This window comes from Bubalus bubalis, chromosome 8 (assembly GCF_019923935.1).
Source record: "Bubalus bubalis isolate 160015118507 breed Murrah chromosome 8, NDDB_SH_1, whole genome shotgun sequence".
In the NCBI taxonomy this organism is placed as follows: domain Eukaryota; kingdom Metazoa; phylum Chordata; class Mammalia; order Artiodactyla; family Bovidae; genus Bubalus; species Bubalus bubalis.
The window spans coordinates 5,313,880-5,327,502 of record NC_059164.1 but is presented as its reverse complement, the minus strand read 5'-3'; the positions used below and the strand labels follow the sequence as shown (position 1 = coordinate 5,327,502).

At 47.8% G+C, this 13,623-nt stretch overlaps 1 protein-coding gene across 18 annotated transcripts in view; it reads left to right on the top strand.

Moving 5' to 3' along the window:
- Positions 1-13,623, top strand: part of IKZF1 (IKAROS family zinc finger 1) — a 119,475-nt gene that overhangs the window by 56,133 nt on the left and 49,719 nt on the right. For 11 of the 18 annotated variants that reach the window (XM_044946405.2, XM_025290796.3, XM_025290789.3 and 8 more), the window contains exon 4: positions 7,995-8,054. The exons of 6 other annotated variants lie outside the window; for them this stretch is intronic. In XM_044946405.2, the coding sequence (XP_044802340.1) occupies positions 7,995-8,054 (60 nt within the window). Of the gene's footprint in view, positions 1-7,994; positions 8,055-9,361; positions 12,586-13,623 lie in introns of those variants that run through there. One more of the 18 variants, XM_025290805.3, reaches the window with a different exon arrangement.

Sequence of the window (13,623 nt, the reverse complement as noted above, 5' to 3'; positions counted from 1 at the left end):
GTAGGAACGAGCCCTGGGAGAACCGCATCAGAAACACGCTTAGAGTCACGTCGGCTAAAGCACTTGTGCGGACCCCGGGCGGCAGTAAGCTGCCTGTGCCCGCCCCCACCCCCGCCTGGGTGCTCAGGGACCCCGCACCCAAGGCCTGCTCGCCCCTGTCTTCACGGGGCCCCGATGCTGCAAGCTGGCCCCTGCACCTGTGCCGGCCCGCCCGTCAACACCACCCACAGCCCCGCGTGCGGCCTGAGCAGAGTGTCCATCTCGGACTGCTTCGGCCTGTCTGATCCAGTGTAAATTCCCCTCCCTGGAACAAGATTTGGGATGGAGAGAAAAAATAAGTCAAGGTCTCCGTACACCCAGGCCCTCACGCTCTCTCAGCCTCCCCCCACCAGTCCATGCTGACACTTTTAGGGCTTCTCAGGGCTTCCCCAGTTGTCTGAATTTTCTTCAGTCCTTATTTATTGCCTGAAAATGTCCATTTCCTTCTGTCTTTTTAAAGCTTGAGCTAAACTCTCTCACTCTGTTTATTATTATTATGTTCCTATTTTCTCTTTTTCATAGTTTTCTTTAGATTCCAGGAGTTGGAGGTGAATTTTAGAAACTTCATCTTGGTATTTACGTATACTTGCTGTCTTTGAAGAGGCAAATACTAGTTTTACCAATCGGAGAAGGCAATGGCACCCCACTCCAGTACTCTTGCCTGGAAAATCCCATGGACGGAGGAGCCTGGTAGACTGCAGTCCATGGGGTTGCTCGAGTCGGACATGACTGAGCGACTTCACTTTCACTTTTCACTTTCATGCATTGGAGAAGGAAATGGCAACCCACTCCAGTGTTCTTGCCTGGAGAATCCCAGGGACGGGGGAGCCTGGTGGGCTGCCGTCTATAGGGTTGCACAGAGTCGGGCATGACTTAAGCGACTTAGCAGCAGCAGCAGTTTTACCAATGCGGCTTCCCAGGTGGCTCAGTGGTAAAGAATCTGCCTGCAATGCAGGAGACTCAGGAGACCCCGGTTCGATCCCTGGATGGGGAATTTCCCCTGGAGAAGGAAATGGCAACCTGCTCCAGTATTCTTGCCTGGACAATTCCATGGACAGAGGAGCCTAGCGGGCTACAGTCTGTGGAGGCAGTCCATGGGGTCTCAAAGAATCAGACGTGACTGAGCAACTACATGTGCACATTCTTACCAATAAAAATGTAATTTCCATAAAAAAAAAAAAAAACAACTAGAAGGACATAACTTTCTGAAAATATCCCTAAACATATCCTTTAACCAGTTCACCCCGAGTGGTGGTGAACTCTGTCTCAGAGGGTGAGTTAAGGACACCAGAACAATGGCTGCAGAGGCACTCCCATGAACAGAATCCTCATTTTTGAAACACTTTGCTCAGATGTACTCTTTAGAAGAAGAATCTTTGCTTATCCTGGTTTCTCTTTCTACATGATAGGTTTGTCAATCAGAGCTTTTCCACGCTATTGAGTTCACTGTGAACAATTCAGTTGTACTAATAAAATATAAACAAAAATAGGGCTGGTCCCCAGCTGTGCTACACGGAGAGAAGATCAGGAGTTGGTTTATCCCCATCAGATCATCAGGTCCTGGGTTAGTTGTTATGGGAAGGACGGCAGAGTTCACTTTGGCCATTTTTGTCACTTTTCACTTCAAACAACCGCTATTGTTCCATGACCTGGCGTCACCTGGAAACCCTGTCAGGGCAAGTGATGGCCTTAAAAGGTCACCCCAGTCCCAAGTGGAGGTGAAGATCTGCCGGGGTTTTGGAATGGAAGGGAAGTCTGCGTAGACTTGGGTTTCCAGGCACCGAGGGCAGCTGTCCTCCGAACCACATGGTCTTACAAAGCCCCGCCCTGTTGTTTTTCCTGCTTATGAAAAATTTGGTGGGTGCCATTCGGCTGTGGCTAATCCCTTCGGCCTGAAGCCTATGCTGACGAGAAGGTAGGTGGTGTGTTAGCCGTGATTGTCTGCCTGCGCCTTCCCACTGAGGGGAGGGCTGGCCGAGAGAGAGGCCTGAGGAGCGTTGCCATGAATCTGCGCATGAGTCTGACAGACGGACGCAGTGGTTCCCATTCTGTGGATGAGGCAGTCGGGGCTCAGGGCGGCTGGCGCCTCACTGAGTGCACAGCCCCGGGGGAGGCAAAGCCAAGGGGCCGGCCCTGCGGCCCTTGCACCCGGCTCTCTGACGCTGCCCCATCCTTCCTAGAAGTCAGCGAGGCTGCAGATTCAGGGACATCTGGGATGTGACGTCCCGGGACTCAGGTAGGAGCAGCCAAAGGACTCATTCCAGCAGAAATCCTGGGCCTGTGTGCTCAGTTCTCTAACCTGAAGTCAAGTCCAGCACTTTCCCCATGACTTACTTGATCTAAACACACCCCACTGCTTGGGAGTCACACTCAGACATAAGCAGCACGGTGCCTTCTGTCTTCCAGCTTCTCCTGGAATGTATGTGGGTTTCTGAAAATGTTCAAGTCGGATGGTTATGTCCAAAAGGAATAGTGAAGAGTTTGATTCAAGGCCCCTGTGGTGAGCCCTTCACGTTCCAGGTCTTGTGCCGCAGGAGAGGAAATGCAGAGAAGGGAGCCACGGCCTGCAGCCCTTTATCTGAGCACAGGATTGAGCTCCAGACACACCAGGTTCCAGAACTCGGCGTGCATCCTAAGGGCTCTGGAGTGGAGTTGGCAAGGGCTGTGTAGCTGAGAGAGAGGGTGGGTTCCAAGTGGGTGTCACAAGGATGGGAAAGCAGAGGGGCCTTGCAGTGGGTGGGGAGTCTTTGCTAGCTGAGCAGGTCAGGGGACGAGGCTTGGGGGAAGAGTCCTTGACATCTGCACAGGACGCAGATCTGCTGGAACAGGGACAGCTTCACACCAGCTTCAAGGCATTTCCAAAGAGGTGAGGATGGCGGTTTGCTTCCTCTAGCGTTTGGTTGTCTGAATGGTGTTACCAGCTGGAGAATCATTGTCATTGTTGATCAGGATTTGACAGGACCTGGGGTTTTGTCTTGTTATAACAGCGCATGCTACATCACTTAGTCATGTCTGACTCTTTGGCAGCCTATGGACTGTAGCCCACAGGCTCTGCTGTCCGTGGGATACTCCAGATCAGAATAGTGGAGTGGGTTGCCAGCCCTTCCTCTGGGGCATCTTCCCAACCCAGGGACTGAACCTGTGTCTCTTATGTCTCCTGCATTGGCAGGTGGCTTGTTTACCACTAGCTCCACCTGGGAAGCCCTCATTATAACAGAACAGACTAGTGGAGACCTTAGAAGTAGGTGCCCTGACAAAGTCAGCCTTGAGGATGAGGGTCTCAGGCCCAGGGGTCAGATGGTTTGAGAGGGGAGCCAGTGCCGGGTGGGGGTAGGAAGCCCTGGAAGGAGGTGAAGCAGGTAGAGGCAGCCCCGCCAGACAGCATGGCAGCTTCATGCATGTGCTGGACGCGATGTGATTGGAAAAGGTCAGAAAGAAACAACTCAAGAGAATTGGCCATCGAAGGCCAGGGGTAGGGGTGTGGCCATGAGGTCAGAGAGAGGACCACAGGCACGTGGGACGGGAGGAGGAGAGCGGGGTGTGGAGGAAGACCTGGAGTTTGGATTCCACCTGCTTGTCTGCAGCATGAAGGGACAGAAGGGCGGGCAGGCAGGCGGGCTGGAGCCCCGGAGAATCCCGCCATCAGCAGGTGCTGGCACGTCATTGCTTCCTGTGTCCACCCAGGACACAGGGCTGAGTGGACACTGGGGCCCTGGGGTCTGAGGAAGGATCTGGAGTGGGAAGGGGGTGCTGCAGGAGGAGCCTCTTAGGGATCACTCAGCTGACATGTGAGCCAGCGCTCATGGGATCCGTGTTCAGGGTCAGACTATAGCTTCCTCTTCCATCAGTCTGGAAGGACACCCCTTTCTCGGCATAACAGTCAGGAGTGTCAGAATTCTCTCCCCTGGTAGGACGAGGCACTCCCTCGATGTAGAGGGTGGTCTGAGCACAAAGGTCCACCCCAAAAACATCTGGTGTGGGGGAATCTCAAGAGAGTCTAGATCTGGTACTTCTGCAGGATGTAACTAGCTCTCCTGCAGGAATGTGGTCTTGGAGTTTCGGCTCTGACGGTCCCTGGTCCTCTCCTTTGCCCACTGGCCCATGCAGGGACCCTTTCACTAGGGCCGTGACAGGACAAGAATGCCCATCCCTGAAATGTGAGATCTGCAGGCATGGGAGAAGTCACTGCAAACCATACTCAAACGAGTTACTGAGACTAATGATCTAATCGTGACCAACATTAATATGATTTGAAGAATATGTATAAAAGTCATATGACAGCACATTTCTAAATTCTTCTAAATACAAATCTGAATGTATTTACACTAAAATCATCCATCTTTCTTTGACTTGAGAGGGGACAGACTTCTTCTCTCACAGTTTGAAAATCCCAAGTACATCTTCATCTCTTCCAAAGGTACCAGCAGTGTGAGAAGTGTAGAATTATATTCTTGATAATTTGCACAAATAAAGGGACCTGAAGAGTGTGGTTTCTGGGCCTTTCACCTTTTTTTCTCAGAATGGTCACCAATGTGCAATCTGAATAGGGTTCAGAATCTGAGGCATTCCCAGCATTTTATACAGAAATGTTCATGACAACTCAGGGAATAAAAATTCCTACCAAGTGAGCTCAATTTGCTCTTGGCGACAAGAATGCATCCTGTGAAATTTAGGAAACTTAGCAAGGTTCACTAAATCTGCTTCTGTCTGCACCCTTTTATGAAGCAACAGCCTGAAATTTAGGGTGGAATTTACAAAAGAAATGAAGAGGCTGGGAGTCAGTTGAGACATCACTCCTGCTCCCATGGTGGAGCTTCAGGACCAGCCAGGACTGTGACCAGAACACATCGACTCTGCACCTGTAACACAGCCCCCCCAGTGCCCAGGAAGAATGGGGATGCGGCCAATGTCATGTTCATCAGACACGGGGACACCATGGGCGCATGGGGCGCTGGTGTCAATGGCTGGGGAGAGTGAGAGCCTCTGCGACACGGTGCCCGCTGTGCATGCTTACTGCCCGTGGGCATGGGGACCGGTGGCCCTGGAGAAGGCAGCTCTGGGGCGGGGGTGGGGGGGCTCTCACTTTCCAGACCACTTGTTTGTAGTCATTTTAATCATGTGGGGGATTCTTTATTTTAGTAAACATATGTATTCTTTATTTTATTATCTTTAAATGAAATACAATTGATATACAGAATTATATTAGTTTCCAGTGTACAGCTTAGTGATTCAGTGTTTTTACAATTTAGACTCCTTTAAACCTTGTTACAAAATAATGGCTGTAATTCCGTGTGCCACACAATACATGCTTGTTGCTTATCCATTTCAAAATTTTATACTGGAGTACAGTTGCTTTACGATGTTATGCTTTGGGTGCACAGCAAAGTGATTCGGTTATACATGTACATGTATCCACTCCTTTTAGGTTCCTTTCCCATATAGATTATTGCAGAGTACTGGGTGGATTTCCTTGTACTACGCAGGATGTCCTTATTAGTTATCTATTTCACATACAGTGGTGTGTGTGTGTTAACTGTGTGGGGAATTCTGTTGGTAAACACTCTGTAACTCCCATGCGTGGTGAGTGTGTGTTAACTGTGTGGGGAATTCTGTTGATAAATGCTCTGTAACTCCCATGCATGGTGAGTGTGTGTGCACACATCTCAGTGTGTGCTTGTGTTCAGCCGCAGTAACTTTTAAGCTCTCCAGCTTCATAGTGGAGAAAGCACAGCTCCCAAAGCCCCATCCTGCAGGCAGAGTGTGTATTTGGAGTAGTGAGTTTCTGTGTTAATTACATATGGCCTCAGATTCACCTGGGCCCCCGCTCACCATCAAGAGGACCAACTCCAGGGCTTCCTGGAAGCCCCAGCCCCTCCCTGATGCCTTAGTGATGGTTCCTGCCTTGTAGGACCATGTGGGGACTAAAGGCAGTTTGTGGAAAGAGCTTATAAAGAAGTCCCTGTTGTTTGTAGAGTTCCTGGTGCCTGCCTTCCACGAGGTACTGGACTGATGAGAGTAAAATGGGATGAGATGGGACAGAGCAGGACAGGAGAGTGTTCACGCTTCCCTACTGTGTGCTTGTTCCCCGCAGGAAGAGAGGAGCTTTCCTTTTTCTGAACTCAAAAGTTGGTACTTGCAGGAACATAGGTGGTGCCCAAGCAAGAGTGAATTTCTTCTGCTTTCCTTGGAGAAGCAGAACATTATAGCTACAGAGGATAAGCAGAGAACTGATGCCCTTGGTGAATGGGTAACGTTCGCTGTCTGATGATGTGCGGTGCTGTTACTTATATTCAATGCAAGGTGTGCTGATGGGCTTCGGCGTTTTAAGATCTATGCTCTCATCATCCAGGACCTGTGCGAGTACACATCTTCTCCCAGGGAGGCAGCTTTTAGATGAACACTGTTCATCTCCTTCACTCATCCACTCTATTCATCCTCCACCTTAACCTCCCCTTCCTCATTGTCATACCTGGCCTCTAGCTGAAGGGGTACCAGGAGGTCGACTTTCAAATCAAGCCGTGCTCAAGCCCCTGTCAGAAGTCTCAGTCATTTCTCAGAGAATCAAGGCAGTGATGTCATTTAATCAGAAAATTTTATATTATGTCATGTATTCTGATGTCCTTGATTTTAAAAGGTAATACTGACCTTTCAAAACATCTTGGCCTTTTCTCCCTCATCTAAGATGGTAGCACCCTGTGATATGGAGGGCTTCAGAAGTTGGAGCTCATTGAAGACGACAGAATTGCAAAGGTCACTGTGAAATCAGTGTCCCTGGTTGACTGTCTGCTGACCGTGGAGCACGGGTGGACCAGGCAGACCAGCTGATGCCAGCCCTGCTGGGCAGGGGGATGGGAACACCAGTGCTGACTGTTAGATTCAGATGATCAGAAGGAAGGAGCATCCGAGAAACAGGAGGAAGACAGGAAGGCTGAGGGTTTACTAAGAAATGATTCAGGTAGCAACTTCAAGGAATAGCTTTGGCGGTGTCTCCGAAACTGTTTCCCATTCTCCCAATATTTTCATGGGGAAGAGGGGAGGGCCTGTGGGCACATAAGTTTGGAAAACACTGGCTTAAGCCAAGTTCAGTAGGTCTGTTTCCTGCAGGAAACTCTGCTCTTCAGTAGTTCAGCAACATGTTTAATTTAGCAGCTACTCTATGGATGTAACTCAGACTGCCACTGGGGTGTCACTTCAGCAGACAAAACTAATGTGTGTGTACGTGTGTGTGTGTGTGTGTGTGATGTGCAGTGTCTGTTAAGTTCCAAGACATAGGCACACACTGGAAAGCGCTAACCTATAAAACAAAACAAAACAACAAAAAAACAAAGAAACAAAAAACTTGGCAATTTGAGGTGGTGATAGTCTTTATGAGGGCAGCTGATAAGGAATACCCACGGAAATTGGTAGTTCACTTTGAGGTAGGGGAAAACACAAATTTTTCCCCACCCAGTGTGTTGCATGAACATTTTCTAATTTTCTGTGAGGACTTTCTAAGAAAAAGCCAAAGGAAGAACATTTGCAACGCAGTCAGCCCGTTAAGAGTCACACTGCTGCTGTGAAGATAAGCACTTTCCCAGGGGAAGCTCGGCTATGATGAGCAGATCCTGGGCCTGTCTGTACCCACTCTGCTGAAGGGTTTCTCACTGTTCTAGAATGTTCCAGAAGCAGTGCCTAAGATGCTCAGCACACCAGAGGTTACTCTATAGCATCTGTGCGATTTGGTGCCATGAGCTCAGACCTCTGGGAAGTGGGATCCCGTTTCGAAGTAGGCACTGTGTTGCCATTTCAGCCCTTGGTTTGAAGGCTGACAGTACCAGACTGGTAGCTAAATAATGGCATGGAGTAATATTACTTTCCTTTTTTAAAACAACAACAACAATAGTTTCTTTTCAACTCTTACTCTGTCTCTTGGATGGTGTTACAGCCCAGCTTTCTTTTTGCCTTCTTTGTTGCAGCGGCTTATGGGGCTGACGGCTTTAGGGATTTCCATGCAATAATTCCCAATTCTTTCTCTCGTAAGTATACACTTTGCTTCTAGAAAACGATAACGCATGTTCATTTCATACTCAGTTTCCATAGTGTAAATATTGTGAATGCATGATTTTTCATCACCTTCCTCCATACTTGAAGCATTGAGATAAGTATCAGTCATGCTGTGGATGAAGCATCTGCCACCGAGAACTCCACTTAAACACTTGCGGTGTGGGCGCCTGGTTTTACCATAGACTGTTGGGTGCACTGTGGCGCGTGCCTTCCATGCTGGCAGCGCAGTAACAGTGAGGGCAGAAGTAATAATAGTTTAACGGAATTATTGCTCTACTAATGCTGTTAAATAGTTTCGTTATGAATGTTACCAGTATCTCCTCTTTGGTTGAGTATAATGATACTGACCAGACTTTCTGTCACCGTTAAATAACCCAACAAACTTTCAAGATGCCTTGTACAATTCTGTAGGACAAAGAAGGATGCGCGCTGTCCTTCTGTAGCTCGGAAGTATTAATTTCAGAACTGAGAGGAGAAAAGTCGCAGGGCATCAAGGCCGTTAGTTCGTGGTCCTCACTTCCTGAGCAGACACGCCGAGTGCTTCTGTGTGCAGGGCGTTCCTGGTCTGAGCTGTCAAACCCAACGCAGATGTTAATTTCATTTTTCTTTTTTAGGTATTGAGAGATGATGAACGATAAATATATTTGGGCGACATCCTTAAAGGAGTATTTTAAGAAGTGGAAAGGGCTTTTTTAAAATGTCCAGAGAGTTGAATACTAAAAGTGATGCAAGTTGGTTGCCCCCTTAGGATGTAGTCTTCAGAGCCTATATTAGTAAATGTTCTAAGCTTATAAACAATATCATAAGATAAGTCATGCTTAATCCTGTAACAAGTATTAACACAAACTCTAAGCTCAAAGGTGTCAGTAGCAGTTAAAGGTTTATGACATCCTGGCTATGAAAAACCCTTGGCAGCAAAAGGGCTTAGCACTTATCAACCTAGAGTTACCCCTTTTCTTGCAACCTACACTGACCAGCTTATAAAAGTTACAGAGATCTTTCTCTTTCTTACTAATGTTCCTTTGAATTGACTTTAAAACAGCTTGATATTTATTTCTGTGAGATCTATATGCATGTACATATAAATGTTTATACGTGTGTATATATGTATTTATATGTGTGCTTATGTGATTACATAAAACACTTTTAAGGTACTAGCACAGAGAACTAATATTAATTTTGAGGTGAAATATGGAAATATTTGTTGAAATATTAAAAAGTAAAATGCACTTAAGAGTAAGATAGTACATTCTGACATGTTTTCATTAAATCTGAGAAGGTTTAGGATCAAGCACGTTGCAGTGTTGGAGAAGATCCTTTGGTGAAGACTTCAGTATGTAAAAACTGCTGCCTATAAAGATACACAATACTTGCAGATACTGTAAGACAGATGATACATGTTTCAGTGCCCTTCCTGTCTTTACTTTTATACAGTTGGGTTCACAGGTTTTAGTATCTCTTCTCTCCTCCTTCCCCACCCCCTCCCACATACCCAAGTTGCAACTGTTGATCTTGCCAGGTCCCCACCCAAGCAAGCAACCCAACTGTTCTGGGCCAACATCACCACCTAGTGGTCATGATAGAGGATTGTCCTCCTCATTTACCTCTTCCTTGTCCCTTGTTGAAAATTAAAAACAAACTGTTTGACCCTATTCTATCTCAATTTGTGTCCCCTGCTACCTGAGAAAAATGTAAATAAATGCTAGTAACTCATTCTGTTTTTCATACTCTTCCTCTTTTATCTCTCCCTGATTTTATTCCTTTTAAAACCCAAAACATCGAATAAGGATAAACATATTTCTAGTTGAGGCTCCCCTAGTGGCTCAGATGGTAAGGAATCTGCCTGCAACGCAGGAGACCTGGGTTCAGTCACTGGTTCGGGAAGATCTCCTGGAGAAGGGAATGGCTACCTTCCCATTAGGGGAGTAAAGAAAGTAATCCTGCCTCCTTGCAATGAAAAATCCTGCATTTTTAATGGTATAAGCTCTAATCAGTGGTTTCATTAACCTTAAAGTGCTTAAAAGTTTTCATAAACCCTTAGAGGCAGCACAGAAACTTCTACACATCTTTCTTCATCTAAAATTTTTAATTACCTTCATTCAAGATACACCTTAAATATATTTGATCTTTCCTAGCTAGTCACCAGTTGCAGGAATATTTCTGTCTCCTGATTTTTCATTTAAAATATTGAGCATTTTGAGCTTACCTGGTCTAAACTCATAGTTTAGGGAATATCTGTTCAGTGGAACAATGCCATCTGAGTACCAATGCTTTACCTCACCTATAAATATATAGACACATTCTAAAGGGAAAGGAAAGTGATGGGGAAACAGAATCTATCTGTGAGGCGAGGCTGCCAGTGCGCTATATCCCTTTGCATTAACATGTTTTAATCTTTCATGAGGCATACAATGGTTGGCAGCAGGTCCAGGCCTCCTGGCCCCCGTGACCCCGAGTTCTCTGGATTCTCTCAGGGCTAACCTTGTCTGTGTGCTAATGACCAGGCACCCAGGGTCACTCTAAGGACTGTCCTGTTGCTAATAACATAGAAAGCCTCTGAGATGTGTAAAAACGAGACTTTCATTTCCCCAAATTTTAAATTGCATCTTGGAAAGAAAGTGGCTTTTGGCTCAGGGTTTGAAGGCACATCCACTCTGCAGGCAGCCATGCTTATTAAATAATGACACTGCGGCCTCGTCCATCAGCTCCTGGGACTCGGTGGAAAAGTTAGCTGCACGGTTAGGCCTGAACCAATGTGTTCCAGGGTCAAGAAACACAAAGTCTCCATTTCATGTTCTATATTTAATCAGTTCCATTCAGCACCATACTGAGTTTGACATTTTTCTAAGCGGTGGAAGGACAGAGTTACAAAATATTTATAAGTATAATCCCCATATTCAAGGAGAGTATAACATTTCATAGAAGCAGTAGTGCAACTAAGCAGCTTGGGGTCCAAAGAAACAGAACTGATGGAATGGTTTAGGAATTTAGAGAGGGGATGACCACAGAGACAGCATCCGTGGGAACACTAAATGCAAGTTAGGAAGGATGACTGGTTCCTGGAATCGATGACAGGATGGGCCTGAGGAAGAAAATAAGAGAGGGCTGATCACATGGCCTTCTCACACAGGATGCAGGGGCCCCGCTTGTCTCTGGGTGGGCTCTGGAGTGTTTGGGTGTGAACCTGCGAATGGCCGAAGTTGGTCCCAGTCTCCTCCTTCACTAGTTTGAGCAAAGGCTGGTGCCCTTGAGTGCCCCGGGGTGTGCAGTTCAAAACCACGGACCCACCAGCTCTCAGACCCAAGAGCCTTCCTGGGAAGGCCTACAAGATGCAGGGGCAGGCCCTCCACACCCACACCTGCCCTCTGGTGCCTTGAGTGGAAGCCTGGCTGCCAGAGCCGCCCACCACCACCACGCTCCAGGCATTGCCTTCTGTCCTCCAGCAGTGTGGAGGGCTCCCAGAGCAGGGGTCCCCCTCAGGAGGACCTCCAGTCCCCCTTTTGTCTTCCTCCTGCTTCCCTTCGTTCAGGAACCTGGGGTCAGGGGGCACTTCTGCTCTCAGCCCGAGGCTTGTGTCTGAGCCCAGCGCATCCGGGCCCCTTGACATCTAGGAATGGGCTTCCTTCTCACCCGCTCCGGACTGTGTGCCCCTGTTTAAAGGAGGCTCCAGCCTGTGCGGCAGGGAGACTCTGTAGGCCAGTGACACGGGCCCCCAGGCCTGCAGCATCTACTGTCCTTGGGCCACGTCACTAGTCAAGCTCACCATCACGTAAAACCCCTGAAGCCACTTTCCCATTTACAGAAGTGAACCTGTCTGAGCTTGTGTTTCTCCAATGTGTTTTTTGCCTTATGTGGACATGATTCATGGGGTCGCAAAGAGTCAGACACAACTGAGCGACTGAACTGAACTGAACATGGATGTACGTTAGATTTCAACTCTTGAGATTGGATCTGTGTTTGCCACATATTAAGACAGTTCCCTGCCCTGATTTCCGTCATGTACAAGAATAATATGACCGCCACTTGTATTCACCTCCCCGTGAGACGAGAGCCCTTTCTCGTGGACACCCGCCTTGGGTTGGGGGCGTCTCTGCACCTTTCCCACGCAGCTGGCACCTAGGGTGCATTTGTCCACAGAGAGATAGGAACTTCCCCCTCACACGGAGAGAAAATTCACACATGCTTGAATCTGCTGAGCCAGTGGCTGATGTGTGGCCCACTGGGTCTCACCTCCACCCCCGGCTCCCCTCTCACTTGCCACAGACCTTTCTGTGACCGTCTGGCCTTGAATTCCTCCCTCTTCCCTCCTCCCCCAAGTGCAGGCAGCTTCCAGCTCTGCATCCCCAGCATGTGCCTGCTGGCTCCTGTGACTCCATGTGTCTCCATGTGACTCCAACCCTCTGTCCAGTCCCCGTGATTTACGCTCCCCTGACCTTGCTCAGGGATCTGGGGACCCCCAAATTGGGGGGCTTCCTATTTTTTTTTCATAAAACTAGAATATCACACGATACTGAATTTTCTTCTTTGCACTTAGCCTGTTGTGGTGCTGAATACATCTACATAAAACCATACCAGAGGATCCACAATGATCGGAGGGTAATTTACAAAAAGGATCTCAGGCCTTTTCAGCCTCCTGGTTTCTTGAGTCTATGAATACAGTTCTCAGAGAACATGTCACTTGGCAGAAAATGACAAAGTCCCGCCTTCATGGACTGCTGTCAGATGAGTGTCAAGACTTCTGGCGTCAGGGCATCTGTGAGATTTAAGATGACATCCGTCCCTCACTTTCCATTCCCTCTGTTCTCATCCTGTTCACTCCTGACATGCTTTACCTGTGCCGCCCACAGCCTGCCTCCAGGACCGGGTGTGGGTCCGGATGGCAGAAAGCCATCTCTTTACCCCCTCAATTCTCTCAAAGCTCCAGTTGGGCCGGTGCTGACAATCTCCAGTTTTACAGATGAGGAAACCGAGGTACAGAGCAGGTACATGCATTGTACCAGATCTCAGCATTTATAAAGAATGGAGTTGAGATTCCAAACCGGGAATTCTGATTTCAGAGTCCCAGCTCTGAGCTTGCCAATCACAAGAACTGTGTTGAGTCCAACCAGCTTGTTCCTGGCACAGGCTTTCTCAGACTCCAGTGGAAGTGGATGTGTCCAAGGGGTGGGTCTGAGATGGGTCTCATTCAGTGGATCTGAGGTGGACCCCAAAGTCTGCTCTTGCCAGCGCATTCTCAGGGACTTGCTTTTGGTCCAGGGACCATAATGGGAGAACCACTGATTCACAACGCCAATCAAAAACTTTGTAGTCATGGTTGCTGTCTATCTCATTGATAATTTTACTTGGCACAATTTACCTCCTTCCTCTTGTTCATCCATAGAGACTGTGATGAACATGAGGGCTTTCAGTGTAACCACGGTTTCTCCTGGTCATCGCAGTGTTGGACTCAGCCATCCCTTATCAGTCGGTGTTTCAGAAGAGTGCAAACCAAATATCTGTTTTCTTTACCAAGAAAAACACATGAATGACAGAAATAATGAC